The sequence below is a fragment of the Corvus hawaiiensis genome, chromosome 6 (assembly GCF_020740725.1).
Source record: "Corvus hawaiiensis isolate bCorHaw1 chromosome 6, bCorHaw1.pri.cur, whole genome shotgun sequence".
Taxonomy (NCBI): domain Eukaryota; kingdom Metazoa; phylum Chordata; class Aves; order Passeriformes; family Corvidae; genus Corvus; species Corvus hawaiiensis.
Window position 1 is genome coordinate 15,393,081 of NC_063218.1, and position 27,223 is coordinate 15,420,303.

Here is a 27,223-nt window from a genome sequence, read left to right on the forward strand (position 1 = left end):
GGCGCCGCAGAGTGACGTCATGCGGCGGCGGCGTGACGTCACGCGGCAATGGCGGCGCCCGGCAGCGCACGCGGCGGGCGGTAGCGGCAGCGGCCGGGCCTGGGCAGAGCCTGCGGTCCCGCTCCAGTCCCCTTTGTCCCGCTCCAGTCCCCTCTGTCCCGCTCCAGTCCCCTCTGTCCCTCTGCGGTCCCCTCTGTCCCGGGGCTCCGGAGCGCGGTAAGCGCTGGGCCGGGGGAGTAGGTGCCCGGGGCTCCCGCGTGTGGCTGCGGAGGCCGTGCCGGGCCCTGCCGCGGCTCCGGCGGGTGGTTCCCGGGGTGGGCAGGGGTGGGAGCGCTGCGCGGCCTGCGGCAATTTATCCAGCGCTTCTAGTTATATCTCCGGAGGTGTTACAGGAGGGACGCAGTAGGCTTGCCTGCCTGATGTATTTAGTAATACTATAGTTTATTAAGTTATATTTTAGCTGTATTTATATTAGCCTAAAGCTATAGTTAAGTTATGCTATTGGCATATTTTAGAAGTAAGTAAAATAATTATTCCATAGATTCCCGTTTGCTTGAATATCAAGATAGTCTTCATTTTTTGGATCTGAAGCCCTTCTTTTCTTCTTTCCTTCGGTTTCTTTTTTAGGTAAAAAATGAAGGTCAGAAAAGGAGGGAGATTTAGGTCTTCCTTTAAATTGAAACAAAAAGGCATTGAAGTTGTAGGAGAATGGAAAACCGTGCAGATCGACCCCAATCTATTTGCTGAGGAGGAGTTTCGAGATATAGTGTGCTTGGAGGAACTTACAGAGTACAAGCTAGTAAGTTCTTCCAAAGTGGGGAAAGTAAAAGAGAAGAAGAGAAGGGCTGAGAGTGCTTCAGAAGAAGGCAATGAGGAGGGGGAAGAACCTGTCATCCCTCCAAAAAAGAAAAAGAAAAACAAAGATTTGAGAAGCCAAACAGATAAAGGCAATACTCCTAATGCAGTAGAAATTGATGTGCTGGTTGATAAAGAGACAAAGTGTAATGAAATAATTGAAGAAGCAAATCGGGAAGACCACAGACATGTGACTGAGAGCATGTCAAGCAGAAAAGACACTCCAAAGAAAAAGAAAAAGAAGGTGTCTAAAAACAAGGCTTCTCAAGCACAGGAAGCCTTTCCATCAGTATCTGGTTCTAAAAAAGTCAAAAATTGGACAACAGAAGTTTTATCTGCCTCAACTGATCAAAAAGCTGATGTGTCTGCATGGAAAGACCTGTTTGTACCTGAGCCAGTGCTGCAGGCCTTGAGCTACCTGGGGTTTAGTGCTCCAACTCCTATTCAAGCCTTAGCCTTGCCTTCTGCCATTCGGGATAATATGGATGTTCTTGGTGCTGCAGAAACAGGTACAAATCTGTTAAAATTATTGTGTATGCTGGCAGCATCCCGTTTCTCTTCTTTAAATGTAGCCCAGTTTTTATGTGTAGAAGAAGCAGCTTTTATGTATTATAAGAGAAGAGCTTTTGTCTTTTGGGTATCCAACATATTAGTAAAGCGTTAGAACTTTGTAACTTACAAACATGGGAACGTCCCATCTTTACAAAGCATGCAAAGCTTTGAAGTCTCAATGAGTCTTTATGCTTTTGGCAGAAGTCTCTTTTCCTGTTTCTCGAAGTGCTTCCTGTTTTGGGAATGGAAAGTGATGCTCTGCAAAAGGCAGAATTAATGAAACAAACAGGCTCATTTCTGCAGCAGCCAAACATGTGCTCCTGGCAAGGCAAAGCAGAGAACCAGGTTCCTGTGGAGATAATTCATACTAGTGTGGAGCAGTGAATAAACACTGGGCACAGTGTTAAGTGTGAATATGACCCAGGTCATACAGCAAAACGTGTCCACCCTGTGCTCTGTCCCCTGGCTTTGCCTGTACATTGTCACCAGCCCTTCTCCCTGCTTGTGCTTGAACTGAGTATTATATCGATGATTGAGAGGTAGAGTCACTTCCATTTTGCGCTCAGCTCATGGTTTGAGCATTACTAGCCTTCATGAAATTTGTTATAGCTCCTTGTTTACTTAATGCGAGGAAGTCTCAAAACATTATGCTCCCTCAAACTTTGTTTGCGGTTCCTGCCTTTGAAGTTTTGTCTTTAGCACTGCGATGTTTTTTCCATAAAACACCTAGAGATAGGAAGCACAATTGGAAGCTGCCTTGGTTTAAAGGCTTCCTTTACATTGTTTTCATCTGTTCCAGTTGCTTTATCTCACTGCTTCTCTGTGAAGTCATTTACTGCTCTCAAGCAGGAAGGTATAGTAACTAATACGATACGCAGTCATTTGCATTTTTATTTTAATTAGAAGCTACGTTGATGCTATTAGCTTTAATAAGATTAGAAAGCCCCGCAGGGAGTGTTTTTGAAAATGGGACTGAAAATTTAAATGGTGCTTTTGTACTGCAAAAAAGTGCCATTTTGGCAGTGCTGGTAAGCAAATTGCTTTCTAACTGCAGAATGGAAAGCATGGTTGGTGGCAGGCTGTGTGGTTGCTTTATAATTTTGTATAACCCTGAGGTAGTAGGACTGTGTTTTGCTCATTTATTCTTTCATGAGAGCAATCCAGATTCTCTCTAGACAGTCCAAAGGATCGTTGGTGTTTCTGTAGAAACTTGGGAGATGTAAACAACTGCCTGTTAAGAGGTGCTGCAGCTGGGAGAGGGTGAAACTCTCTAGTCCTTTTTTCTGCATCCTATAGCACCCCTTAGCATTGGGCCTGAGGGAGGAATGTATGAAGTTAAAGAACTATTAATCTTCCTTTTTTGGTAGCAACATTGGGAAGAGTGGCAAGATTTTGATAATGGCAGCAGATCCAGGTGGAGATGCAGGGAATGTCAAGGCTTGTTTTTGCAGTGGGTCTTACCCTTTCTGTTCATTACTATGTAGAACTAGTGAGGTTTCTGGTTAAGGAGCCAAATCTATGTAAAAATGATATAATCTGAAACAGTTTAAAAGAGCAAGAATTGGCTTGAGCTGTAGTACCAAGATATACTTTTCCTTCTGGTTTTGCACGCCTGCCTATGGTATGTGGTTTGTGTGTTATAAAGATAACATGTCCTGTGAGGTGATAATTTGTGGGTGAATCCAATGCCTGCAGAATAGGTCTGATTATCACAGCCATAATCTGTCTGGGTCCAGTACTGACATTTGCACCAGTGAAATTGAATTACATTTAATTCAAGATCAGCAGTGTTGTTCACCTTAAAAACAGATGTTTTGGTAATTCAGAATCTTACTGTATAAGTGCTCTAAGTACAGGTTATAAACATTTTCTGCCTCAAGTCCAGACAGAAGTCATAAAAGACCTCACAGACCTGCAGAAAGGTGGAGAAGTGGATATGAGACTGCAGCAGCACTGGTCGTGATGATGACACTGGGCTTAGCTGTTTATTATCTCATATTAAGGTTCTTCCCTAAATAGGCAAGATTCTGTGTTGCCAAATTTGGCAAACCTTTACAGCTTTGTGATATGGACAGGAATTGAGATTAGATTTCCAAAGGACTGCTTTCTAGCAGTGGCCTGTTACAGGAATGGTGTAATAGTGTCTTGTACTCCAGATGCTGCTTTCATGATTAGTGAACTGCTACATCTGAGAAGCTTAATTGTCTGGGGTGGATGTGCTGCTGGGCTTTTCCTAATGTCTTTATTTCTGACAGATAGTTCAGAAGGGAATATGTGGCAGGGATGTAACTTGCAGTTGGTACAGTGAAGTCTTGCAATTAAACTTTCTTTTGACAAGCTTCGTCTCACCAAAGTGGATTCTTTCTTTTAAATTAAATGTATGTGTTCTGATTATAAAAATAGGACCCAGTGCTAGATCAGGAAATTAGACAGTGGAGTATTTCAAAATACAGTTTCTTAGAAGGTCGTAAATACAGGACTACAAATTGAAGATGGAAGCTAATCCTTCAAGTGCATTCCAGTTTGTCCTTGGCCTCATTTGCTACTCCTTTATTTGGAGAACACTGATTAGAACTTTCAATTAGGGCATGGTATTCTCATTATGAGCAGGCAGTTCCTTAAAAATATCTTGACTGCAACTGCAGCTTTTTAAAAACACTTTCAGAAGAAATAAATTTGCCTGACCTGCTAGAGATTGGAAAAATACCTGTTCCCCAGGAAATATGCTATTGGTCATGTCAAAGAGATATATAAGGGAAACGGGAGAAAAGATGCTATTGCTGCAAGTTTCTGGTCTTCTAAAGATCGTGGGTTTGCATCTGTTACAATGGTATGCTTTGAGAACAGTGTGTGATTGGCTGTGGCTTTTCTCATCTTTTCAAATAAATGACTTGTCAGTCTGTGTTATTATTCTTGTTTGTTTTTTTAGGAAGTGGCAAAACGCTTGCATTTGCAATTCCAATGATTCACTCTGTGCTGCAGTGGCAAAAATCAAATAACTCAACAACCAGAAATGACAGTGTTTCTAAAGAGTCCCATCAGCATCATGATGAAACAAGATGGGAAAATGAGGATGAAGCAGAAAAAGTAACCCATCAGCAGGTTGAAGATAGCGGAGATGAAGATGATGCATCTTTCACAACAGGCTGTGTGAAGGTGCTGGAAAATGTTGAATTTGATTCCGATGACGAGACACATACTGTTGACTCCCATAAAAAGAGACCTCTTTTAGGACTGGTCCTTACTCCTACAAGAGAATTAGCTGTACAAGTAAAGCACCACATTGATGCAGTTGCAAAGTTTACAGGTACGTAGATCCCACAGGCCATGTCTCAGATTATACTGTGTTTGGATCTTGGCATTGGTGTTGAACCAGCATGTGTGCCACACTTTCTTCCATGAAATCATAAAATTGGTGTAGCTTCTGAAGGGTTAGAGTTTGTAGTCACTGATGTGGGAGAAATGCTTGAAGATTCTTCAGTGAGATGCATGTGGAAGTAATCAGTTAATGTGAGCTATTTTACTTTAAAATGTGTCTTCCTTCGAATAGGTGTTGATTCATGCTCTCATAACACAGAATCAGTACTACATACCTGGCCACAGTTAACTTTATTCTAGGTTTGGGTAACGTAGGCTATATATAATTAATAATTTCATTATATATAAAATTTTGATTATACGTATAATAATTTCATTTTTGACAGGTATATCAATCTTTGTATATACTGTATATGTATAACTTTGTTCCATCTATTAAAAAAGAAAAAGAAGTTATGACCATAAATATGGCCATATTGTATTGCTGTATTGTCTGACTTACCTCCTGCATCAGTCAAGCCACAGAAGTGTTACTGACCTGACAATGTTAACGTGCCTGACAAAAGCAATTCCCCCCTCTTCCTTTCCTTTCCAAACCAGAAGTCAGTATGTCTGTTAAGTAAATGAGTGAGGACGTGAAACTGTTAAAGATTACAAGTTTTTCCCAATCCTTTCCACTTCTCCAGTACCAGGAATTGTTTATTTATTAAAGAGGGTATATAGTGCAATGCACTACTTTTAAGCCCATCTTCCTTTGGTGTCTGTATGTCCTGCTGTGCTCATCAGTCTGCATCTGATTACAAGGCTTATTTTAACTGCTAGGCTGAAATAATCAATTTATGTCATACAGTTCTGATAGGAGCAGTGCTATTTATGTGTAAAAATCTGCTGTCCAAGTGATAATACAGTTGCTGCAGCAGGAGAGGAAATGTTTTGATGTGGACTTTCTTTATTGCCTTCAACTCACTTTGGGAAAAAAATCTGCACCTGGAAGCATGGTGTTCCACAAGTAGTCCAGAAGAGAGATCAGTGGGAGCTTGGATACTGGAAGGGTCTTGCAGAGTAACATGGACTTTACCATGGGCCAATGTATTGTTTGAAGAAGTAGGGTGAAATAAGCCATGTGTGGAGTCTGCTTACAAAGATAAACTCCTTTTAGTACTTCAGCAGACTACTTAAAGCTAATGAGGTCTGTGCTGCTGTGCAAGAATCGTTAATCGTGTGGAGGCATACTTGGTAGGATTGATTATTCCATAACAAATGAGCAGTTATTTAGTAAGACAAGCATTTCTCAGTCTTACTCTTGAAGGGATCTTCTGGTTATTCTTAACAGGAATGTGCTTGTTCATGCAAATACAATCGAGAAAACATGAGACTCTGAAATGTGTGTAAACAAATCTAACAGCTGTGGATGTGATTCTTCATGCTGTTGAAAGATGTGTACTAATTCATGGCATGTAACTATAATGAGGATTTTTTTGTAAAATTGAGTGCATTGTTGTATGCTCAGTGTTACATAAAACCCCTGAAGTTCCCTGGCCAAAATGCTTGTTGAAAGTTGCAGTGTTGAGTGTTTAAAACACTTCATGAAGTAGATCTATATAACAACATTCACTGGTAAATTAGTGAAATAAAATCTGTTATTTATATGTTCTAGGCATTAAGACTGCAATTCTAGTAGGAGGCATGGCTGCACAGAAGCAAGAACGTGTACTGAATCGAAAGCCAGAAATTGTAATTGCAACCCCAGGCCGTCTGTGGGAGTTAGTTAAAGAGAGACACCCACATCTTTCAAATCTTCGTCAGCTCAGGTAAAAGTGTCTTTCCAGATAACTGCTGGATACTGAACTGGGCAGCCCTGCATACTGATTAGGTTTACTAACAGGTTAAATAATTTAGACTACATAAAATCACCTGTTTCTGTGTCAGTGTTTTATTGAAATGCACATTGGTTATTTTGATGGAGGAAGATGTCAGTTAAAAACAATAGTAAAGAACTGATTTTTCAAAAGGAAGTGCAGAAGGCTGCTGTAGCTGCTCCAGCTTACCTGGTGTTCTTTTCAGTTTTGTATGCATAACATCCTTTATGTGTTTAGCAGGAAAAGTTGTTTTTAAATGTATCAGGTTTGTATTTAGCTACACAAGTGTATTTTTACTGTGTGTTTTCTACTTGACAGGTGCCTTGTGATTGATGAAGCAGACCGAATGGTTGAGAAAGGTCACTTCTTAGAGCTGTCTCAGTTGCTGGAAATCTTAAATGATTCACAGTATAACCCTCGACGGCAGACTTTTGTTTTTTCTGCCACTTTGACTTTAGTCCATCAGACTCCCACAAGAGTTTTACAAAAAAAGAATGCTAAAAAGATGGACAAGAAGACCAAACTAGAATTGTTAATGGAAAAAGTAGGAATAAGGGGCAAACCCAAAGTAATAGACTTAACAAGGAAAGAGGCTACTGTTGAGACTCTGACAGAAACCAGAATCCACTGTAACACAAATGAGAAGGACTATTATCTCTATTACTTTCTTCTCCAGTATCCAGGAAGAACCATGGTCTTTGCAAACAGCATAGACTGTGTAAAACGTCTCAGTTCTCTCCTCACAATCTTAAATTGTGATCCTCTTCCTTTGCACGCCAACATGCACCAAAAGCAAAGGCTGAAAAACCTGGAAAGGTTTGCTGAGCGAGAGAGGTGAGTTGATTTTCAACTTCCTAGTAGAGAAAAAAAGAAATTGCATAAAGGGTGGTGGGGAGGGGAAACAACTCTGTTAGAGTAGGAGCAGGTTGGGGAAGTTAGCTGAGGATGTGAGTCCCCTGTTGATGAGCCCAGGATATTAACGATTAAGGATGAGGTTTCACAGTTGAGGTGATGAACTGGAACAAGTTCAGTGGAAGGCCACCCAGGTGTTCAAGAAGCACTGACTCTGCAAGAGGAGAGGCTGACGGCACTGGCTGTTTGTATTACCTGGGAAAAGTATTTTGTGGGGACCTAATGGCAGCCCTCTGACACCATAAAAGAGGGTTATCAAGAAGATGGTGCCAGGCTTTTCAGAGTGGTGCTTGATGGGAGAATGAGGGGCAATGGGTACAAGTTGAAATAAGATCAGGCTGGATATGAGAAAGGGCTTTTCATCTGTTAGGACAGTTGAGCATGGGAATAGGCTGCTTGTCTTGGAGTTTTTTGAGGCTCAGTTGGATAAAAGCCCTGAGCAACCTGATCCAGTCTTGCAGCTCGTCCTGCTTTGAAGAGGAGGTTTTATTAGAGACCTCCTGAGGTCCACTGGAGCCTGAAATATCCTGTGGTCCAGCAGCTCGTTGCTGCTGAAAGAGCTGTCACTTGCCCTGTTTTCAGACATGTTTTTAGAACTCTCCTGCACACCTCTGCCCATGTCCTGGCTCTGCAGCTCATTTGATCCTCTGTAAGTTATTGAATCTCTCTAAACCATCAGAAAACTAACCACTCATTACTCATTTGCAGGTTTAGTTACATAAATTAGCATCCCAAGGGTCAAAGTATCTTTGAGCAATGCAAAAGAAAGGGCAATTATGCTTTTCAGCAGTGGTGGGCAGCCAGGGCTTACCCAAGCAGACCTGTCCTGCCATTTTAGGAAACATTGTTTTGGGGTGTCTTTGGGGTGGCCTTTGGGAGGAGGTGTTTGGTCTCAGTACTTGCATGATCCAGAAGCCTCACCATTTAGTCCTGCTGTGAACTGCTGTGTGCTGTCTGGGAATTTGTACCTTGTTAGGAGATTCAGGCATGGAGAGCAGAGGTTGAATTGCTGTGATGGAGCTGCAGCATCCCTTGGCAAATGTATTGATAGCATTTGCATAGGTTAGGTGAGGTGTTTTCAGAGACTGCAGATTTTCAAGGCAAGAAAGAAATCTATGAGACCATCTCTCACAGCCTTCTGCAGGTTGCAAGCTGTAGAATTTTCTTTTGCTATTTCTGCTTTGCACCTTGTAGCAATAGAGTATGCAGTCAAATGCCATAAAATCTCAATGAATTTCCATTATCTAAAAGGAACTAATTTCAGTTGCTGGGAGATGTTTTTGAAACAAACTGTTCCATATCCTGGGGAGACTTTTGTCTCTGTAGAGACTGCTTATATAAAAGAACAACTTCTTTGAGTAGTTCATCTTGTCTAAGGATAAGGAGAAATAGTAATTGTTAGAACAGAACTCACCCCTTGTATTTCTATCTTTTAATTTACTGAGAGCTTATTTGAGTGCAAGTTGGCAGAAGATATTTCACCACCAAAAACTGTTATTTAAATAGATAATGTGAAAAATGTGATTTTCCTCAACTGGTAAAACTTCTAATAACATGTCTGTACTGCTGGAGGATCAACTGTGTTTTTAATTGTGTGGTCATAGCAAGCTAAAGAAATTCTTTAAAACCTGGACAGTGCACTGAAAAGTGTAATGCAGGGGCACATACCCCCCCTTCCTCATTAAATAGCAATTTGTTCTAGCATTTTTGTGAACTGAGAAGAAAATGTTAGGAAAACACAATCCAGCAAGGTAGTATTTATTTGCTGGAAACACAATAGACCTGCTGAAGGCAACATTTGCATTTTTTAATTTTACTTCTAAGAATTATTGTTTCAAGAGTGCCCTTGAGTTAAATTGGATATCGTTTCTGTAAGGACAAACAGAATGCATGTGTCCTACAGATAATGCAGTATAAACCTGTTCTTTAAACTGCTATGGTAGAATTCTAGGTTGCTGTATTTTATGTTCCTTGGTACATGATTTACTCTTCAATTTTATGTTAATTAAATTTTGTCACCTTCTCAGCTGTGTCCTCCTGACAACAGATGTTGCAGCTCGTGGTCTTGATATTCCTAATGTCCAGCATGTCATCCACTACCAGGTTAAGTATTTTTAATGTTTTTCCTTTTACTGTTTTGGTTTGACATACGTTTTTGCTGATACAAATCCTGAACACTGTAAAGCTGTAATTCTTGGTCCTGTGTATAGTATAGTCCCAAGTACAGAAATTAAATCATTTAACTGTCCTTGGTGCTTTGTACTTAAAAGATCTCATTTCTGCAGTGACTGACTGCAGTAGGTAGTACTTTATGAATGTGTGATTATGTATCAGAAATGACATAATAGATATGATCTTCCTTGTTTTTTGCTCAACTTTGGTATCCGAAGGTGTGAAATGACTCAGCCATATAACTCTTCTCTGAGGACACATAAAATATTTTCCTGCTTTGCAAATGAAATGACAGAGGGTCAGAAGTTAGGAGAGACTCACAAAAGATTACGCAAGGAAAAATGCTGGATCAGAGAACAAAAAGTGTGTCAGGACATCATCTTTTACATTACTTTCATCAGTGTTACATGCAATGTACTGTGTGTATGCAGCCTCTTGTCCAAAGCATGCCAGGCTGCTGGTAGCTGTCCATGGCCAGCTGCATGGCTTCTCTGAATCCTTGCAGGTGCCTCGTACTTCTGAGCTGTACGTGCACAGAAGTGGCCGAACAGCCCGAGCTGCCAGTGAAGGCCTCAGCCTGCTGCTGATTGGCCCTGAGGACTTGATCAATTTTCGGAAAATCTATAAAACATTGGAGAAGAGTGAAGAGCTGCCATTTTTCCCGGTTGATACCAAGTGCATGACTTCTATCAAGGTAAAGAAACAACAGTCTTTTTGCAGCCTGAGTAGTTGCTTGCTTACTTGTATTACTGATATGATATTGCCTGTGGTGTTCTTTCCAGGTTTCAGATGAAATTTACTCTTGAGGACCTGGATTTGAAAATTAAGTTAATAACACTTTCTGGTTTTTTAAGCAGTATCTATGATTTCTCCTCAATAACTGGCACAAGAAAGGTGTTCAAACATAAATATCACTTGTTTTTCCAGCAGCAGTGTATGGAAGCAAGTGTGTTTTGTGGCTGTGGAGCTGGGGTGGCTCTGCTAAGTACATTGTTTAAAGGCTCTTATGTTAAGAACAGACTAGACAACAGTAGCAGGTCCAGGGATGTTCAGTGGTCTTCACCTGCCTCTTCCCATGTGAAGTAGTGAGTTGTCTGCTTTTATAGAAGTTCCTGTACTGTGAGGCCACAGCTGCCACTGAACCCTGTCAAACTGTGTTTCCCTTTTATAGGTTATTGCCCATTTTAAGGAGGATTCAGTCATTCACTAACTCACAAGATGGGTAATGGTTAGGATTTACAAAGCAATGTGTTTTAGAAAGCATCTAGTCACTGCAGATTTTCTGCTTCTTGAGTAAGAGACTATTTCATGTCTCAGCATTCTCTTAAGAGTTTGGGTGGTGTCAATCATGTACAAATGGGACATATTCAAATACTGAATTTTAAAGGAATCCAGCTGGAGTTGAAATGTCTGAATATTGCACAGTCACTGAGAACAGGGAAGAATGCAAGCAGTCAGATAATGTAGCAGGTGTCTTCCCCATGGTATTCTGATTCAGGCTTACCTAACTGGCTTGGACTGAGCCCAGGGTCTACCCCAGTGACAACAGCAGTATCCTCACCTTGGGAATAATGACAGCAAGCTTCAAAACCCTGGCTTGCTGCAAATAGGGTATTTCTTTCAGGAGATGCAGCTGTCTGAAAGAGGAAAGGAAATAAAATAAATGTTTCCACAGATTCATTCTTTTCTCCTCTTGGTAGTAACGAAGAGAATCTGATTTCCACCCCTGTCTCTCCCACTGCCCCCTTCCACCTACTAAATGTTTCTAGTTACTGAAAGAAATCTGTTGTTTCAGAGAGTGTTGCTTCAGAGGTTCCTTCTGTGTTTCTTGATGAGTAGTTCTTGGCTCTTATCATGCTCTGTCAATTAATGGGCAAATAAATACTATTTCTACACTTTCTGTTTCCTGTCACCATCTCACAATGATCTCTCCTATCTGTAATAGTGCTCTTCTCCCCAGAAGAGATCTTTGTAACTGTAGTTGCAGGACTCCAGCCTCATAAGCCCTTGGAACAGTCAGGTCTTATTTATGCTTTGTCCTGGGTTTAATCACAAAGTCATTGTAGTTGGGACTAATAGTGCTGCTGGTTCTTTATGTCTGTCCCTTTGGCATGCTCTTTCCCTCCTTTTGCATGCCTTCATTCAAGTTCAGGAAGTCTGAAGGGGTTTCACACTTGAGAGGAAAAGAATTGTTGAACCAGGATAGACTTACAGAGGACTTAAATTTTACAGAGATGGAAAAACTTACTTGAAATTTCTTGTGATGATCTAAGAAGTAACTGACTGAGTGAGTAGTCCACTGCAAGTGGTATTTCTTCTCTTTCTCTCTGTAGTAATTATCCTGGCAGTCCTGGCTGCTGCTGTTACTGTGTAGCACCAGCCTGTTCAGCTTAGTGCAAGAGTTTGTTTTATGCAACTGCAGGCACATTCCAAAGAGCAGAACTTGCTTCTGGTTGGTTCCTATTTACTGTTAGTGCAGACTTTCTTTCCACAGTGAATTAGTTATGTGTTTGGCCCAGCTGGAAGCCTGCAGGTCAGGTGAAGTTTGCTGGACATCTTTGTTCCACCTGTGTGCAGCTGGGAAGAAGGACAGGACAGTCTGTCCTGTGCCTAAACAAGATCCAGGTGCATTCCTGAAAACATCAATTCCTTCCATATGGCTTGCAGGAGTTTACTTTCTTCAGAGTGGGATGAAAGTAGTGGCTGCCCCTTAAACTGCTGAGATTAATAAATCTGAGATCAAGCTGTACTATATAAATATGTAACTTGGAAGTGGTTGGTATTTGAATCATGGTTTGCTCTTGATATCTCTCAAGTGTTTATAATGATTCACATAGAATGTTAACATTCAGGTATGTTTAGTAGTTGAGGTGTTTTGGAAGTCAGAGTCTATCATGGATCTAAAGAAGGAAAACGCTAGTGAATAATTATGTGTTTATTAGGTGGGGCATCTCCTGGAACATGGATGGGGAGCAAAAGTGTCTCTGCACTCCAGTTGCATTATAGTGCATGCTCTCAAACACTTATTCTGCTAAAGTACCCCACATTTAAACCTGATCATAATGTCTAAATGTATTTTTGTTGCAGGAACGGATGAATTTGGCAAGGCAGATTGAGAAGGCAGAATTTTTCAACAGTCGGGCAAAGCAACACAACTCCTGGCTCCAGCAAGCTGCAGAGGCTCTTGAGATTGATCTTGATGATGACATGTTGATGGGCAAGTAGAAAATGTTTTTCCATAGGTATGCTCAGTAGGTCCCATAGCGCTGGTGTCCAGAAGAAGCCTCACTATGGCAGAGAAGCTTCAAAAGCAGCAGGGCAGAAGTGGGGGGGAAGGAAAGGAGTGTTGTTGGTACATGGTGTTAGAGATGTTTTCAGGATGATGCAGAGAGAGCAGCAGAGAGTGCTGGAGCTGAGGGAGTGAAGTGTGACAGTTCTGGCAAGTCGCAGACAAGTCTACATGTTGTAGGACAAGAACTGTTGAGCTCTGGCAAGCATTTCAGAGTAATCTACGCAGCTCAGTATGTCCTGATTGAGTCTTGTCCCCTCTTGTCATAGAGAAGGCTGTTTCCACACTTCTGCTTCTCTCTCCCACTCCCTTGTAGTCAGGCATCAGGACAGGAGCCTGACAGCTCTGTGTGGGAACACCCAGGAAGTGCTAGGGAACACCAAATATTATGTGAGCCTTAAGTAGGTTGAGTTGTGTGGGCTAAATGACCATATATTGAAGTTGGTGAGGTTTTTGGTGGTTTGTTAGAAGTAAATAATTTCTTACATTTTTAAAATATTTTGCAGGCTGTGGCTGAGAGAATGTGTAGGGCTGTACAACTGCAAGTGGCTATTAGTTCAATGCCATGAAGTTTTGCAAAGCTTAAATGCACTGTAAAATGCCACATTGTGTTCATACTTTGAGAGCTGAAATTATGATTTCCTACCAGTTCTTTGAAGGCGGGCTGAATAGGGTTGCTGCAGGGGTCACTTCAGATTAGTCTGCATCTAACCTGTTAGCTGCTAAATATGCCAATGTCTTAATTTTGAAACGTGTTTAGAATAATGTCTTTCTTTATTCATGGCTGGACTAGCTGTTTCTCAATCACTCTGCAAGCAAACACTAACCATCTCTGTCTAAATTGTTCAGGGGTGCTTTCAGATAATTAGCACTCTGCTCTCTTGTTTTGACGTAATCTGAGTATGCTGTGCTTTGGAATGAGTTTCTAAACAGCACATCCAGTCCAAGTAAGTTGTGACTCTCAAGTGAAACACTTGATAATTGCCACCCAGAAACTTGCCAGATTTATGCTTTAAAGTGTACTCAGTCTCTAATTCTTGTGTAGCTTGTTGGAGACCAATTAAACTCTCAGCCATTCCTCCCATAAGTGAAGCGCCTCTTACACAGTTACAAAAGATTTAGTAATGTGCTTTCAATTTTACCTTACAGCAACCTTGATTTCATTTTTCCTCAGTTCAGGCCTTTACTATGGTTACTCAGTAGTCAGGATTCTTCTCGATCTCGTTACCTTGTGAACAGCCTGGGTGATCTGAAAGTGTCACTGATGACTGGGAGTTGAGTGACCTTGTTAGAGAGAAAGCTGGGGTTAGCATCTGCCCCTATCACTACAAAGACCTGCAATGCAAGTTTTTCTTTTATTGTAACATTCTGTATCTTTGATTTCTGCCCCAAGGAAGAAAAGCTAGCGAGCAAGAAGAAAGCCAGAAGCAAAAGATGCTGAAGGGGATGAAAAAACAACTGAAACATATGTTGTCCCAGCCACTGTTTAAAGTCCTTATGAAAACCAAGTACCCAACGCAGTCTGGAAAACTACTCCTGCCTCAGACATCAGTGGGCATTTCAGCTCTAGGTGCCGTGTCCAGAAAGCAAGCCAAGAAGAAGAAATCAATAAAATAAAATTAGATAACAGCAAGATCATTCAGTGTGACAGAAGCAAGGACTATCCTCATCAAGGCTGTCAGTGCTTATGGAAGAACCCAGCTAGAAGACAGATTGTATAAGGATGTTGCCTGTGTATTTGTTGTGCAGGCACAAAACAAAATGTTGATTTAAAGGGCTCAGATAACATCTGGTTAGTTACCGTTGAATCTTGTCTTGGATCTTGTTTTTTTTTTATGTTCTTACTTTTTTCTTAAGTCTCTGTATTAATAGAAGTTAATTAGTTTTCTCATCGTTCTGATAATTACTCCATTTTGTGAGATGGGTAAAAGTTACTGGGTAGAATTCACTGTGGGCATACTCTAAGGATAAAACTTGATTTCAGTTTTAATGTCTTTGAAGGACGGGAAGGTCAGCTATATACAGTGCGAGTACAATCTGAGCTGGTGGTAGTGGGAGGTTTGGCTTTTGCTGCCTCCAGCTCAGTGTGAAAGGCAGAAAATACAGATAATGTTACCAGTAAGTCTACAGTTCTGGTTATGGAAATGTCCCAATTTTCTTTCTCCTCTGATAACATTTCTCTGTTCTGTTCTCCACCAGGTTTAATTCCCTTAGTCCTGTGTTAATACATTTTAAATGTGCAAAAAAAGTTAAGGTGGCAATGGGCCAGGACTGACATTGGAGATGTGTAGATTTCTGAGGAATAAGTGGTGTTACTCAGTGTTTTCTTAATTAATATTTGTAGTTAAGCTTGTATTTGAAAACATGTTAGAACCATGATCTTTGCTGTAATGGAAGAGATGATGTTTTGAAATGTCACTTTTGAAGATTGCTTCATGATAATTATGCTTTTAAATAATTTTAACCTGGTCTGGGCAAATATTTTTTAAAACTATTTTTAATAATACATCAGAAATATATTTTGAATTTTTGTTAAATTATATCTGCCATAAACTCCAAAGCCTGTGTCTGTTTTCAGTTACTTGAGATTTCTAAGTCCCTCATAGCTGATGTTGTTTGCACATAGCAGGCAAGGAGAGGGGAAAAGCACCCAAAAGATAAGACAGTGGAATCTGTTTTGGTGGGAGGACAGGTAACCTTCACCTGCCAGCTCTGGATGAGGCTTAGTTTCTGTGTCTCATACAGTATGGAATGAATGAACCAGGGTCACTGCCATGATAGGAAGCACCAATTTACTCAGCTACTCAGGGAAATTTGTCTGTGGAGTTGAGTGCCCCCTCTAACCACTTGCTAGTTATGTGAGAATAACAAACTCTTTATCCCTTCATCTGTGTAAATAGTTGAAGCCCCTCATCTCTGGAGGACTTTTCTCTTGTTTTCATGCATTACTGAAGAAGAGCTGTGACAATTGTAATCATAAGCCTACAGAGCTTATCAATTATGTATGAGACTTTCCTTGCAATGCACTGTTTGTCTCATGCCCTTGGGAGCAGAGGGGGAAGTTTTGGGCGAGAAGAGATGGTTTCCCTACTCGTGAGGAGACACATCTTTGGAGTTAATGTGACATCTGAAAAATAAAAACAATTTTATGACGGTTCATTGTAAGGAAGGCTGAAAAAAGGAACTGAACAAAGGTAAGCATGCCCTCATTTCTTTTCTGTGCCATTTTAATCAGACTCTTACATTATGAAAAGGAAACTTGTATTGGTTTTGCATCCTGAAGAGTTTGAAGACCAAGAAGGCCTTTTCTGCATCTTATGATGCATTTCTGTTCCATTTCATTAGCAAAATCAAGGCTGGATCCTGGCAATAGAGCTCAGCATCTTCCTGCCTGAATCTGCATGAGGTAGGAGTTTCAGCAATTTCTCATTCCATGAGATGATGAGGAGAACTGAATTGAGGGACAGTGTGTTGTTACTTCATTTCCATCATTGCTATGAAGTTTTTCAGCTGCTTCTGTTTCCCTGTGTTTAACAACACTGCTCTCACACTCCCAGCCCACTGTCTTGCTAAGTCTCCCCAAGATGGAGCATGGCACTTGTGCCCTCCTTGCTGCCTTCATAGAGTCACAAAATTATTCCACCATGCCCACTAAAACATACAGCAACGTGCCACATCCACTCATTTTTTGAACACTCCAGGGATGGTGATTCCACCACTTCCCTGGCGAGCCTGTTCCAATGCTTAATGGTTCATTTGCCTGTGGGACAGGTTCTGGGGCTAGTTTTCTTCTGCAGCCTCTGATGTGCTCTGCATGAGCTCTCAGTGCTTAAATCTACTGATGCTGCACCCGCACAGGAACTCAAGCAGAGCTTGAACCCTAAAAATATCATAGTGTCTTAAAAAGAATACTTGTCTAGAGCTCTGGAAGCTCTCTTGTGGCTGCCTGTTTTACCTTGTCATTATCTTACTAGGATACCCTGGGTCTTCTAGCTAGAAGAAAAACCTTGTATTTGCTTTAGCTAATTTTAAAAAATTGTTAAACCGATAACTGAAAGATACTACCATTTAGCTGCCCCAGTCCTATGTGAATGAAGTTACTGCAGAAAGAGAGAATGGTAAGGCAGAATGTTTTCTCTAGCTCTGATTTGCACGTGTACTACTGGTGCAAATTAGACGTGAAGAATTTTACATCAAGTCTTATATGCCCAGTGTAATCTTAGTATTTATCAAATATGTAGTATAAAATGTCTTCTCTAATGCTCTGCTGGCACAGCAGTTACACTGAGGCCTCAAACAAGTAATCTTGTGTTTTGTGGCAGCTTATGTCTGCTGAAATACCCATTAATTAAGGGACTCAGTCTATTTAAGCTGTCAAAGCAACTTCCAAGTAGATTAATAAAAGCATGACTTCAGCAGAGTGGGGGTAGGGTACAAGCTGATACAGAGCAACCAGTACTGCCGAACAGAAAACTGAAACAATAGCTTCTGAACCTTCATTTTTATTTTCCGAAAGCATGGGGCCAGTTGACCTCATCCCTGCGACAGAGTTCCTGGTCTGTCATACTCTATAAAGAGAAGGAAGAGTCCCTGCGGTTTAGGGCATCTGCTGAGGAGATAGTTTGGACAGGATCTCACGTATTAGACAAGAGAGTTTCCTGACGTTCCCCATGCCTTTTATTTCTCTCCTCCCCTGTATGTTAATAAAACAACAAGTTAGCAGAGCAGAAGCTGGAGTGGTGCCTCACCATATGCCAGGAGCCCAGGCACACGGCTGGCCATGTGGCACAGGGGAGGTAATTCACACCTCCTGAGAGAGGGCCAGTACCACACCTCACTGCAATTAGTCTGTATCAGGTCCCTGAGGGGAGAAGAGATGGGAAACGGACAAATTTGACAGCCTCACCTCACACAGCCTGACACAAGCAGGAAAATCTGGTAAGAAAGCTGTGCTTTCCTGGGAGTTGAAACTCCCACTGCTTTGTCCTGTGCTAGCAGGATGTGGTTTTGGGTGCCTGAGCTATTCCAGACTGTTTGATGAATGGCTTGGTGAAGGATGGCGCTCAGAAGACCATTAATTGAAAGACTAGTAACAGATTTGATAATACAGCAAGCAACAATCTGTAAGTAATACCCAACAGTCATTGCAGAAAAGTAGGATGATGTCAGTGGTCATAGGTTTGGGAAGTAGAAGGGAGGCACAAGACAGAAGAGCTCTCTTTAAGAAAATGGTCCTGGTTCTGTAACCCTCTGTAGATCCCCTCTATAGTCCACTTCTGACAGGCAGATGTTGTCTGATACTGTTCTGGCTTGTGAGAGATTTTCTGTTTCAGCTTCTTTTTGTGAAAGATATTTCAAGGTTTCAGTGTTTTCTCAAGTCAGTCATAAGCTTCTCCTGGGATTGGCCACCCAGAGTGAGTAAGAAATAGGAAAATAATCTGTCACTCCTGTGGCAAGTTTATTGGCCTGGGGAAGCAAGTGAATAGAGCTGCTATGCTTTTTGCCTTGGAGTTCAGCAGCTCTTGCTGTGAAACTGGAAGAAATTGTAGCCAGTTTCCAGAGCAACCAACTTTAGATGGTACAAATTGCCAAATTTCTGTAGGTAAGAGCTGCAGTTACAGAACATAAACACAAAACCTGACTTGGAAAAGCAGAACAGGCTCTACAAAGTTCACATGGGCTTAGTAACACTGGGCTAATTAGAGGCCTGATTTTTTTATTATTGATGCAATTATATCAATCTAATCACTAGTGTGGGTGGTTTTTTAGAAGTAAAGTTTCTTTTCCTTTCCTCGTGGCAATATCTATAGCAGTATAAGCTGACAAGTGTTACGCATTTACATACACTGGCCATCATAATAGGGTCCAACCCTAGGATCCCACTGATTGTCGAGTCCAAGTGAAGGTTTCCAGTTCCTCTTTTGTTAGTTCTCAGGTTACATCTGTGTGCCTCCAGAGAGCGACCCCTTCCCCAAGACCATTCCCCTCTGCGATACTGACACCACCCATCACCCAATCCACACCTCATCACTTAATTCTGGTCAGTCATCTCTTGATTTCTTACTGGTTTTCACTGTTGCTGGGCTGGCCTTCTTAAGTTACCTCATTCCCTTGGAATTGTCTCCTTTGTCCTTGCATTCTAGAAAACAAAAGGAACCAAAACATCTATACAAGGGAGAGTTTAATACCTGAACTGCAGTAACCATTCTAATATCTTAAGGTGTAGAAGACAATCCAACAATAGAAGTGATTGAAACCATCTGTCTTGTGCCTTTTTTTCTTGTAGATGTTTTTGTGTCCCTGGTATAAATTTGGTAACCCATTCCTCTCCATCTTAGAGGCTGGTCATAGCAGGGACCGAGGAGGCAGATACAGCTAAATGCCTGCCAAACACTACTTCTGCTGGTGGCACAAAGTATTTCTAATATCACATAGGTCTATTCCTAAGGGCCATTTCAACCCTACCTGCCTATAAATTCAAGCAATTTTATTTTTGAAATTCATTCTTTCCCCCTCTCCTGAGGACTGTGAATGATACTGAATGTGTAGTTGTTACTGTGTTCCTAAACTTTTATACATGTTGTTTAGCATTCCTGCAGGAAAGTGAGAACCTCTGGCAGGTTCTATGTTTTCAGGTATTCCATATCTGTTAAAGATGCTTTAACCACTCCCAAGTAACAGTTTTCCTGGTGGGAAAAGCTTCTGTCCATTCTGAGAGCTGATCCATGATTGCCAGTGCTCATAAGAGGCATGTCAGCACAACCACTTTGCAGTCTTTGAAAATGGGGAAGACGATTATGATCATCCTTCAACCTCTCATTTGTGTTTTGCGTTGGAAAACTTCCAACAAGTGGGACAAGAACTCAAAATCCTTTTAACTGTCATATACATTCTGGGGACTGCCCACATTTTTTCAATCTGGTTAACAATTGCTATCATCTCTCCATGTATTTTATCATGAAACCACCTAGCCAAAGTAATTAAATACTTTCTTGGTAGTAGAATAGGTTATCTCCCAGTAGTCCAAATTCTAGTTTCATCTTTCACAGCCTCCCAACTTTCCCATCAAACCTATTCGTCCTGAGTAACCTCTGCATATATTTGGGCTGCATTATTGATCTCTAATCAGCTGTCAGCAGAGGAAGTTATGGTGGCACACTCATTATAGGTTGCTGGACAGCAGCTTTAGTTGCTTTATCTGCCGATTCATTATTTGTTCTGCTTTTGCTGGATCCTTTGATTTGAGCTGGACAGTGCACTACAGCAATTTCCCTTGGAAGCTGAATGGCCTCCAACAGCATTCAGATTTCAGTTCCACTAGAAATATACTTTCTTGCTGAGGTAAGGAATCTTCATTCTTTCCATAGCATACCCATTGCATGGCACTCTCCAAAAACTTACTTAGAATAAATGCTGCTGATGCCCCCACCAGGCTGCTCTTGCTAACGCAGTTAATTCATCAAGGCTTGCAGAGGTTCTGCTTCAAGTACCTCTAGGTTTCTCACCACTACATAGCCCACACATCATTTTCCATTCGCATAGCATAAGATCTGTTGGTGATAAGGGTTAGATTTGCGTTCCCTAGAAGCTGATGCAGCAGATCTTTCTGTGTGTATTTGGAGTGAAACACGGCCCTAGCACAATCATGACAGGGCTCATCACAGGGAGCAGGCAGTAAAGTTGCTGGATTCAAAACACTGCATCTCTTTAAAATAACATTATTCTCATTTAAGATAATTAAATTCTTTTCAGTCATAGTGCTGAGCCGCTTGTGGGGACAATGCTTGTGTAGCATGTTTCTTCAAAATCAGTTTTACCTCGTGCGGGCCATGCAGGGCTGGGGGGCGACCGGGGGTGCCGCTCTGCCGCTCTCCGCTGCCGCGGTAAGGCGCTGTGGTAAGACTCCGCTCGGCGCTGACCGCGGGGCGGCGCTGGGGGCTCGCTGCTGCCCGGCTCCCGCTCCCGCTCCCGCCCGGCTCCCGCTCCCGCTCCCGCCCGGCTCCCGCTCCCGCTGCTGCCCGGCTCCCGCTGCTGCCCGGCTCCCGCTCCCGCTGCTGCCCGGCTCCCGCTCCCGCTGCTGCCCGGCTCCCGCTCCCGCTGCCGCCCGGCTCCCGCTCCCGCTCCCGCCCGGCTCCCGCTCCCGCTGCTGCTCGGCTCCCGCTCCCGCTGCCGCCCGGCTCCCGCTCCCGCTCCCGCCCGGCTCCCGCTCCCGCTGCTGCTCGGCTCCCGCTCCCGCTGCCGCCCGGCTCCCGCTCCCGCTCCCGCCCGGCTCCCGCTCCCGCTGCCGCCCGGCTCCCGCTCCCGCTGCCGCCCGGCTCCCTCTCCCGGTGCCGCCCGGCTCCCTCTCCCGGTGCCGCCCGGCTCCCGGGCCCGCTGCTGCCCGGCTCCCGCTCCCGCTTCGTTCTACCGGTTTGGAATAAGGACGTGTGGTATATGTTTACCAAATGATAAGTGAAAGTGAGCTGGAAAAAGTGTTGCCATCACAGATTCCAGAAGAAACAAGGAAACTTCAATGTTCTATCTCAACTACATCTTAGCCAAAAAAAATGCGGCTTCCTTTAAGCCTTGAAGCACGATTCCAGATACTGTCTTACCTTTTTCTTCCTATTTCCCACACAAGGTTAACAAAAATTGCATTGATTTATTGGCAAAAAAAAGAGGAATTAAGACCTGATATTTGGGGTACAAAAACCCAAGGACAGGTTTATCAAGTGGAAATTTCAAGTTGTTTTCTTCTCTTTAAAATATGATCAATGTGTGCACAAAAATAAACATTTATCGGGAACTGTTTAATTAGAAAAGGGTACTGCCATTTATCCCAGCCCTTTTCTGTACACAAAAGTCTTGGTGTTACCCATAGCCAGGGACAACTTCCTGCTTCGAATAAAGAAAATATTTGCAGTTTCCATTACATGACATTCATATTTTACTGCAATGCCTTGTTATTTGAAAAAAAACCAAACCTAAATAAAAAATTAAAACCCTAGACTGGGAAACATTATCTAATGTATATCAATGGAAGCTGTCCTTGTTATTCCTGCATTTTTATTAAACTGTTCCTTACACAGATGGTGAGACCAGAACTGAGTTCATGATGAATCCCAGAGCTGAGTTATGGTGCAAGAGCAAACAGCCAGGCACTGATTCCATTGCTAAGCAATCAACGCCATAAATTAACCTTTCTGCTCCTTGGTGTACTTATATTTATGACCATTTTATATGCTCTGAAAAGCAAGTCAGGCACTTGTATATATGGCAGTTTCCCCAGCAGAGAACTAATTAGAAACAGGTAATTTGTGTCCTAATTGGACAGGATACAGGTACACACAGGGCTGGTAAATGTGCCTTGCTCTACACAGCAGCCAAAGCAGAGGACTTAGGGAGAAGGCAGTTCAAGAAAAAAATTTCTGTGACCTTGCAATTCATGTTCTTCCTGTCTGCTTCGTTTTTAAGCTATTAGCATAATCTTTCAACTGAGTTAATGTGAAAAGTAAACACTCATTTAGAAAAATTTATTAAATACCTTAGGGTGTGTGGAGGGAACTAGATTTGAGTGACAGCTTTATAAGAGGTGCATGCTAATTCCTGACAGCTCTCATTAGTTACTGATCCAGTACCATTAATACAGCCAGAACCACCAGGTGCAGACCAGGTTCCTGTATGCTTAACAAGCACTGAGAACATGTTGTTCACATCCCCTAAATTAGAACCTGTTTGGGTGCCAAATCATTTGTCATTTTAAACCCCTGTTTGTTCAGCAGGCTGCATGGTGTCTAGGGGATAGACAGGTATCTTCCTCTGTTAATATCTGGTGACTGGTGAGTATCAGGCATTGTGTCTGTGTGCCCTTTGCAGAAAAATTCCATGACCCTTCAAAAACTTTTCTTGGGTTTTGAAAGGAAGCCATGAAATTCAAAAGGCTGCTGCTGCTGTGAGTAGTAAACAGGTCTTCTCTCTGCTTTAGCCACTGGTTTTATCCATCCTGGCAAATCTGATAGTACATTTTTCCCTAGCCAGCATGAAATTTAAAGTAAACAAACTCCCTTTGGTGTTGTATTATAAAGTGCATAGCACAATGCAGCAGTGCATACATTGAGGGGTAAAGCTGGTACAGTGATTAACTCCTGTACTAGTGTCACACAGAGGTCTTTTATGGACATACAGTTTTGTCCCATGTACAAAACTTAACCAGAGTGATGCTGCTGCACAAACAGTGGTTATCCTCCTTGTGGAATCCTGCCTTCTCCTTGCAAGAGGGAAAGGAAGAGCCTTGCTCTCCTCTCAGTTCTGCTTCAGCATCTTGTACCTCAAAGTCCCTCACCACTGCCTGTAGTTACCACCCACGTTTCTGCCTTGCTTCCCTGGGCATTATCACTATAACCATCCCTCTTCTCTTTTTATATTTTCAGCCTTCCTTGTATTTATTTGTTCAGTTATTGCATTAAACCAAATTTTGCCAGGTGTTGTTGCATTGCAGTGATTGAGAATACAAGGAAAGGTCCTGAAAGATGATAAATACTCATAGCAAAAACATCTGTTACCTCGTTAACATGATTTAAAACAAAAATCACAATAAGAAAGTGCTGCTTGAATTTAAGACACTAATGCTAGGGAATTCCTACTCTGGGTGATGTATTTTTCTTCAGTGTCTTCCTCTTTCAAGCAAAATGCTCTGTACCTGTCTGCATGCTCATCTCTGAAAAGCGTCTCTTCCTTAGCCCTTTTCCCAGCATGCAGGAGCACACTAAGAGAGGGATTAAGCTTGGCCTTTCTCCTGTTAATCCAGCACTAATGCAATAGCTATTTATATTGCCAAAACCTCCCACATTTTATCTCCTGGACAGCTGGCATACCTTGAAACACTGACTGCTGTTCCCATCGCCCTCCCACTGGCAATGGCTGTGTTTGTGCTGGTGGCTGCTGGCTTCTGCCAGCACCCACCTGTACCTCCCACAGCACAGAGAACCAAAATGGGGCAGGACTTGGGACAGACCAAAGCACTAACAGAAAAAGAGAAAGAAGGGATTTTCACAGGAGTTGAGTTTGCTTCAGATCTACATTGTGCCCCACCAACCGCAGCTGTAGGACAAGTAGGAGAGTTTCCTGGAGTCTTGCTGATTTCTTGAAGTATTACCTTTGCTCACATTCTGTCTCATTTTCTGCAGCTGTTCATTGCTCCTTGGCTTGTTTCACCACAGGACACAGTTTCTGGTCAGCAGCTGATGCACCCGGCTGTTTGTACGGCAGAGCTGCAGCCTCATCTGGAGGTGCAGCCGCAGCAGTGCTCTGCTTAGCATGTTACTCACCGTGTAAGGACGGGGTCAGCTGCTCTGCCCATAAATACAGCAGTCTGGCTGGGCTGCCTGGTGCTGTTTGTCTGGCACACTGAAAGCATCATGTGGCAATAAAGATATCTCAAGCTGCTGCATGTAGCAGCTTTGACATGCTCTTGAGGTTCCCACCAAAACATCGGCACTGTTTGCAGTTTTATTTGGTAGGTGACTCTCTGGTTCTGCCTCTGGTGTCAGGCAGAGCTCATGGACAGCTTCTCTGGCCAGGTGTCAGGCCTGCCTGGGCCACTCTCCTGTCTCCTGCAGGAGGCAGCAGGCTCCGTATTTCAGAGTGTACTGATCCTCTGCAAACATCAAAGGACTGTTCTGTAATCCTTAAGCCTTTTTGTGTCTTCTGAAGCCATACAGATGCGATGCCAGGTAAAATGCTCTGTTCTATTGGATTGGAAAAAGAATTCAAAACTCTGGCATGTTGTTTAAACCATTAATAGTAAAATTCAGGCTAAATGAAATTGATGGATTGGGGGGGGGGTGGGGGGGTGGATTATTCAGGGCTGGTTTTTGGGGTCGTGGGGTTGACTTTTTTCTCTCCTGTGTTGTGGAGTATGATTGGCTTTTAGGTGAAAATGTAGGATCACAGAATTGCTTGGGTTGGAAGGGACCTTAGCGATCATCTAGTTCCTGTCCTCCTGCCATGGCAAGTACACCGTCCACTAGACCAGTACCTAATGGGCCCTACAAGAAATTTTAGATTAGCTATTAGGAAGAAATTCGTTCCTATGGGGGTGGTGAGGCACTGGAACAGGTTGCCCAGAGAAGTTGTGGATGCCCCACCACTGGAAGTGTTCAAGGCCAGAATGGACAGGGCTTTAAGCAATCTGGTCTAATGGGATGAGTCCTTGTCGATGGCAGGGGGGCTGGAACGAGATGATCTTTAAGATCTCTTCTGACCCAAACTGGTCCATGATTCTGTGAAATAACAGGCCAGCGTTCATCCCTCCCTGGTGTTCAATGTCACAATGATCGGGTGCCTATGGATGCAATAGAGCTCGTGCTGCTTCCGCCTCAGATGTCTCTTGAGCCAGCTGAACTCATTAGCAAGCAGCCACCTCAGCCCCCCTGTCTTCAGCGCAGCAGGGGCCGCTCCAGGGACATTTCGGCAGCGGGGCGGAGCAGGCGCTGGCTGCACCGGGGCGCTGGGAGAGCAGGAGCCAGCCCGGGCTGTGCCTCCCGCATCCTCCCTCCCTCCCCGGGAGCCAGCCCTGGGCCTCTGCAGCCGAGGAGGCGTAAGGGACGGTGACAAGGGTCATGGTGAGCCACCCGCGTAATTCCCTCTGCTCCGTTAGCCGCTGGGAGAGGCGTCCCTGGACAGGCTTATGCGTCTGTAAATCTCCCTCCTTTTGGTTCATGAGTGAAATGAGGAGCACTGGATATCTGCACTGCCCCTTTTACTTGGCCCAAACCTGCATTTTTTTGGTAACTCATTTGTCTCAGCAACAGAGATGAAGACTAGAGTTTACCTCATGTAAGTCCACAGAATCTTTCAGCCATTTGTTCGTGTGCCCTCATGTCGTTCTGGGTATGTTTAGTCCTGGGAATGATAGTGATCACAGTTGTCCTTTATGTCCTACCCAGTGAGGCAGGCTGAAGGAAACTGGAAAACTTCTGAGCCAAACAGTGGTGTGAAGCAAGCAGATGTGGGTCTAGACAGCAAGGACTGGCATTTTGTAATCAGATGGACAAACCCAGTTACTGTCTCAAAGCTGTCAAGACACAGCAGTTCTGGATTGTCTTCCCCATTTGCCTCCTGCCTGAAACAAGGACTGTTTAACTCTCCTCACTTTTGTTCATAAATAGTCTCAGCAGACACTTCTTCTGGGTTTCTCTTCTGGAAATCAAACTCAGATGCTTCAATCATTGCTACTTACACTCTGCAGACTCCTAATTGTGATGCTCTCACAGTCTGAGACCAGCTCTCCATTTAAACTGGTTAGCTGTGTGTAGATCTTTGTGGGGCAGCAGCAGGGCCACGGGGATCTGGGTGCATGCAATGGGGTGCAGTGGGGCAATTCACAGGCATGACCCAGAGGTGACATTTTTACCCTCTGTTGGGCTTCCTCCAAGAAGCTGGAACAGCTGAATCCCAATTGGCTCAAGTGGGTAATGATCTGGGCTAGATTAAATCACGTCCCTGGAGCAGGCAGTGGTGAGCAGCGGAAAGCAGGAATCTTGATGGGAGCTGGAGGAAGGTGGTGGGGAACAGTAGGTGAGGAATAGGAGCACCTGGCTGCCACTGCACATCACCCAGAGCTGCTTCGGGCCAGTGCAATTCCATTGCATTTTACACTGCACAGGTTAAAGAAAGGTGCAAAGAGGAGAATGAGACATTTCTGAGTTTTGTTCACTTAACTGTCAGAGCTCCTGATTTCCACCAGAGGAACTATGTCATGGTGGAATGGGCATGGGCACCATTCTGCCTCTGCAGGTCTGTCACAAAAAGAAAGACCACAGCAGCTCCAAACATTTGTTTTTCTTATAGAAGAAGGACCTAGTGTGGCCTAAAGGAAAAAAAAAGAAAATAAAAAATTTTATGTGGCAGTTTAGAGTTTTAATTTTAATCCTTCCAAGCATTGTGGTAGAAGAGGGAAAGCCAGGGAAAATATTGCTGAAATAGAACATTTCGTTCAGTGGAAAATTCTGATTTAATTTCTGAAAACATGAAAGACTGCAGTCAAAACAGGAGCTGTCATGCTGCTGAGAAGTCACATTTTACATTTGCAGCTGTCATTCTTGTCTTAGCACTGAGATCCTGAGGGGACCCCTCAGCTTCCTTTTCCTGGGAGGTGCTGGCCTTGCTATTTGCCAGAGAGAGGGTGATCCTGGCCTCTAGGAAAGCTGAAGTACAGGGAGCAAAGTGCAGCTCTAGTCTACAGACCTTGTGACTTTCATTTTCCAGGTATTTACATAACTGTTGT

At 43.0% G+C, this 27,223-nt stretch overlaps 1 protein-coding gene and 1 long non-coding RNA gene across 2 annotated transcripts; one reads left to right on the forward strand and one right to left on the reverse strand.

Moving 5' to 3' along the window:
* The first annotated feature begins 40 nt into the window (after positions 1-40).
* DDX24 (DEAD-box helicase 24) lies at positions 41-15,979 on the forward strand. Its single transcript, XM_048306526.1, has 9 exons — positions 41-216; positions 628-1,364; positions 4,337-4,714; positions 6,383-6,536; positions 6,903-7,418; positions 9,524-9,599; positions 10,174-10,362; positions 12,756-12,885; positions 14,351-15,979. The coding sequence occupies exons 2-9, from the start codon at positions 635-637 to the stop codon at positions 14,572-14,574; spliced, it is 2,397 nt and encodes a 798-aa protein (XP_048162483.1). The 5' UTR covers positions 41-216; positions 628-634; the 3' UTR covers positions 14,575-15,979.
* On the reverse strand, positions 10,357-20,902 carry LOC125327230. The gene is made up of 4 exons (XR_007204167.1): positions 20,775-20,902; positions 19,022-19,096; positions 14,100-14,241; positions 10,357-11,305 (listed from the first exon to the last, which is right to left on the reverse strand). It is a non-coding gene; the product is annotated as an uncharacterized LOC125327230 (long non-coding RNA).
* Positions 20,903-27,223: the final 6,321 nt, after the last annotated feature.

What these genes read in the sequence shown, in the direction of transcription:
- DDX24 (XM_048306526.1), top strand. Translation starts at nt 635, where the DNA reads ATGAAGGTCAGAAAAGGAGGGAGATTTAGGTCTTCCTTTAAATTGAAA. An exon ending in TCAAATCTTCGTCAGCTCAG is followed by an intron (nt 6,537 to 6,902) that starts GTAAAAGTGTCT and finishes TCTACTTGACAG; the next exon opens with GTGCCTTGTGATTGATGAAG. An exon ending in AGCATGTCATCCACTACCAG is followed by an intron (nt 9,600 to 10,173) that starts GTTAAGTATTTT and finishes GAATCCTTGCAG; the next exon opens with GTGCCTCGTACTTCTGAGCT.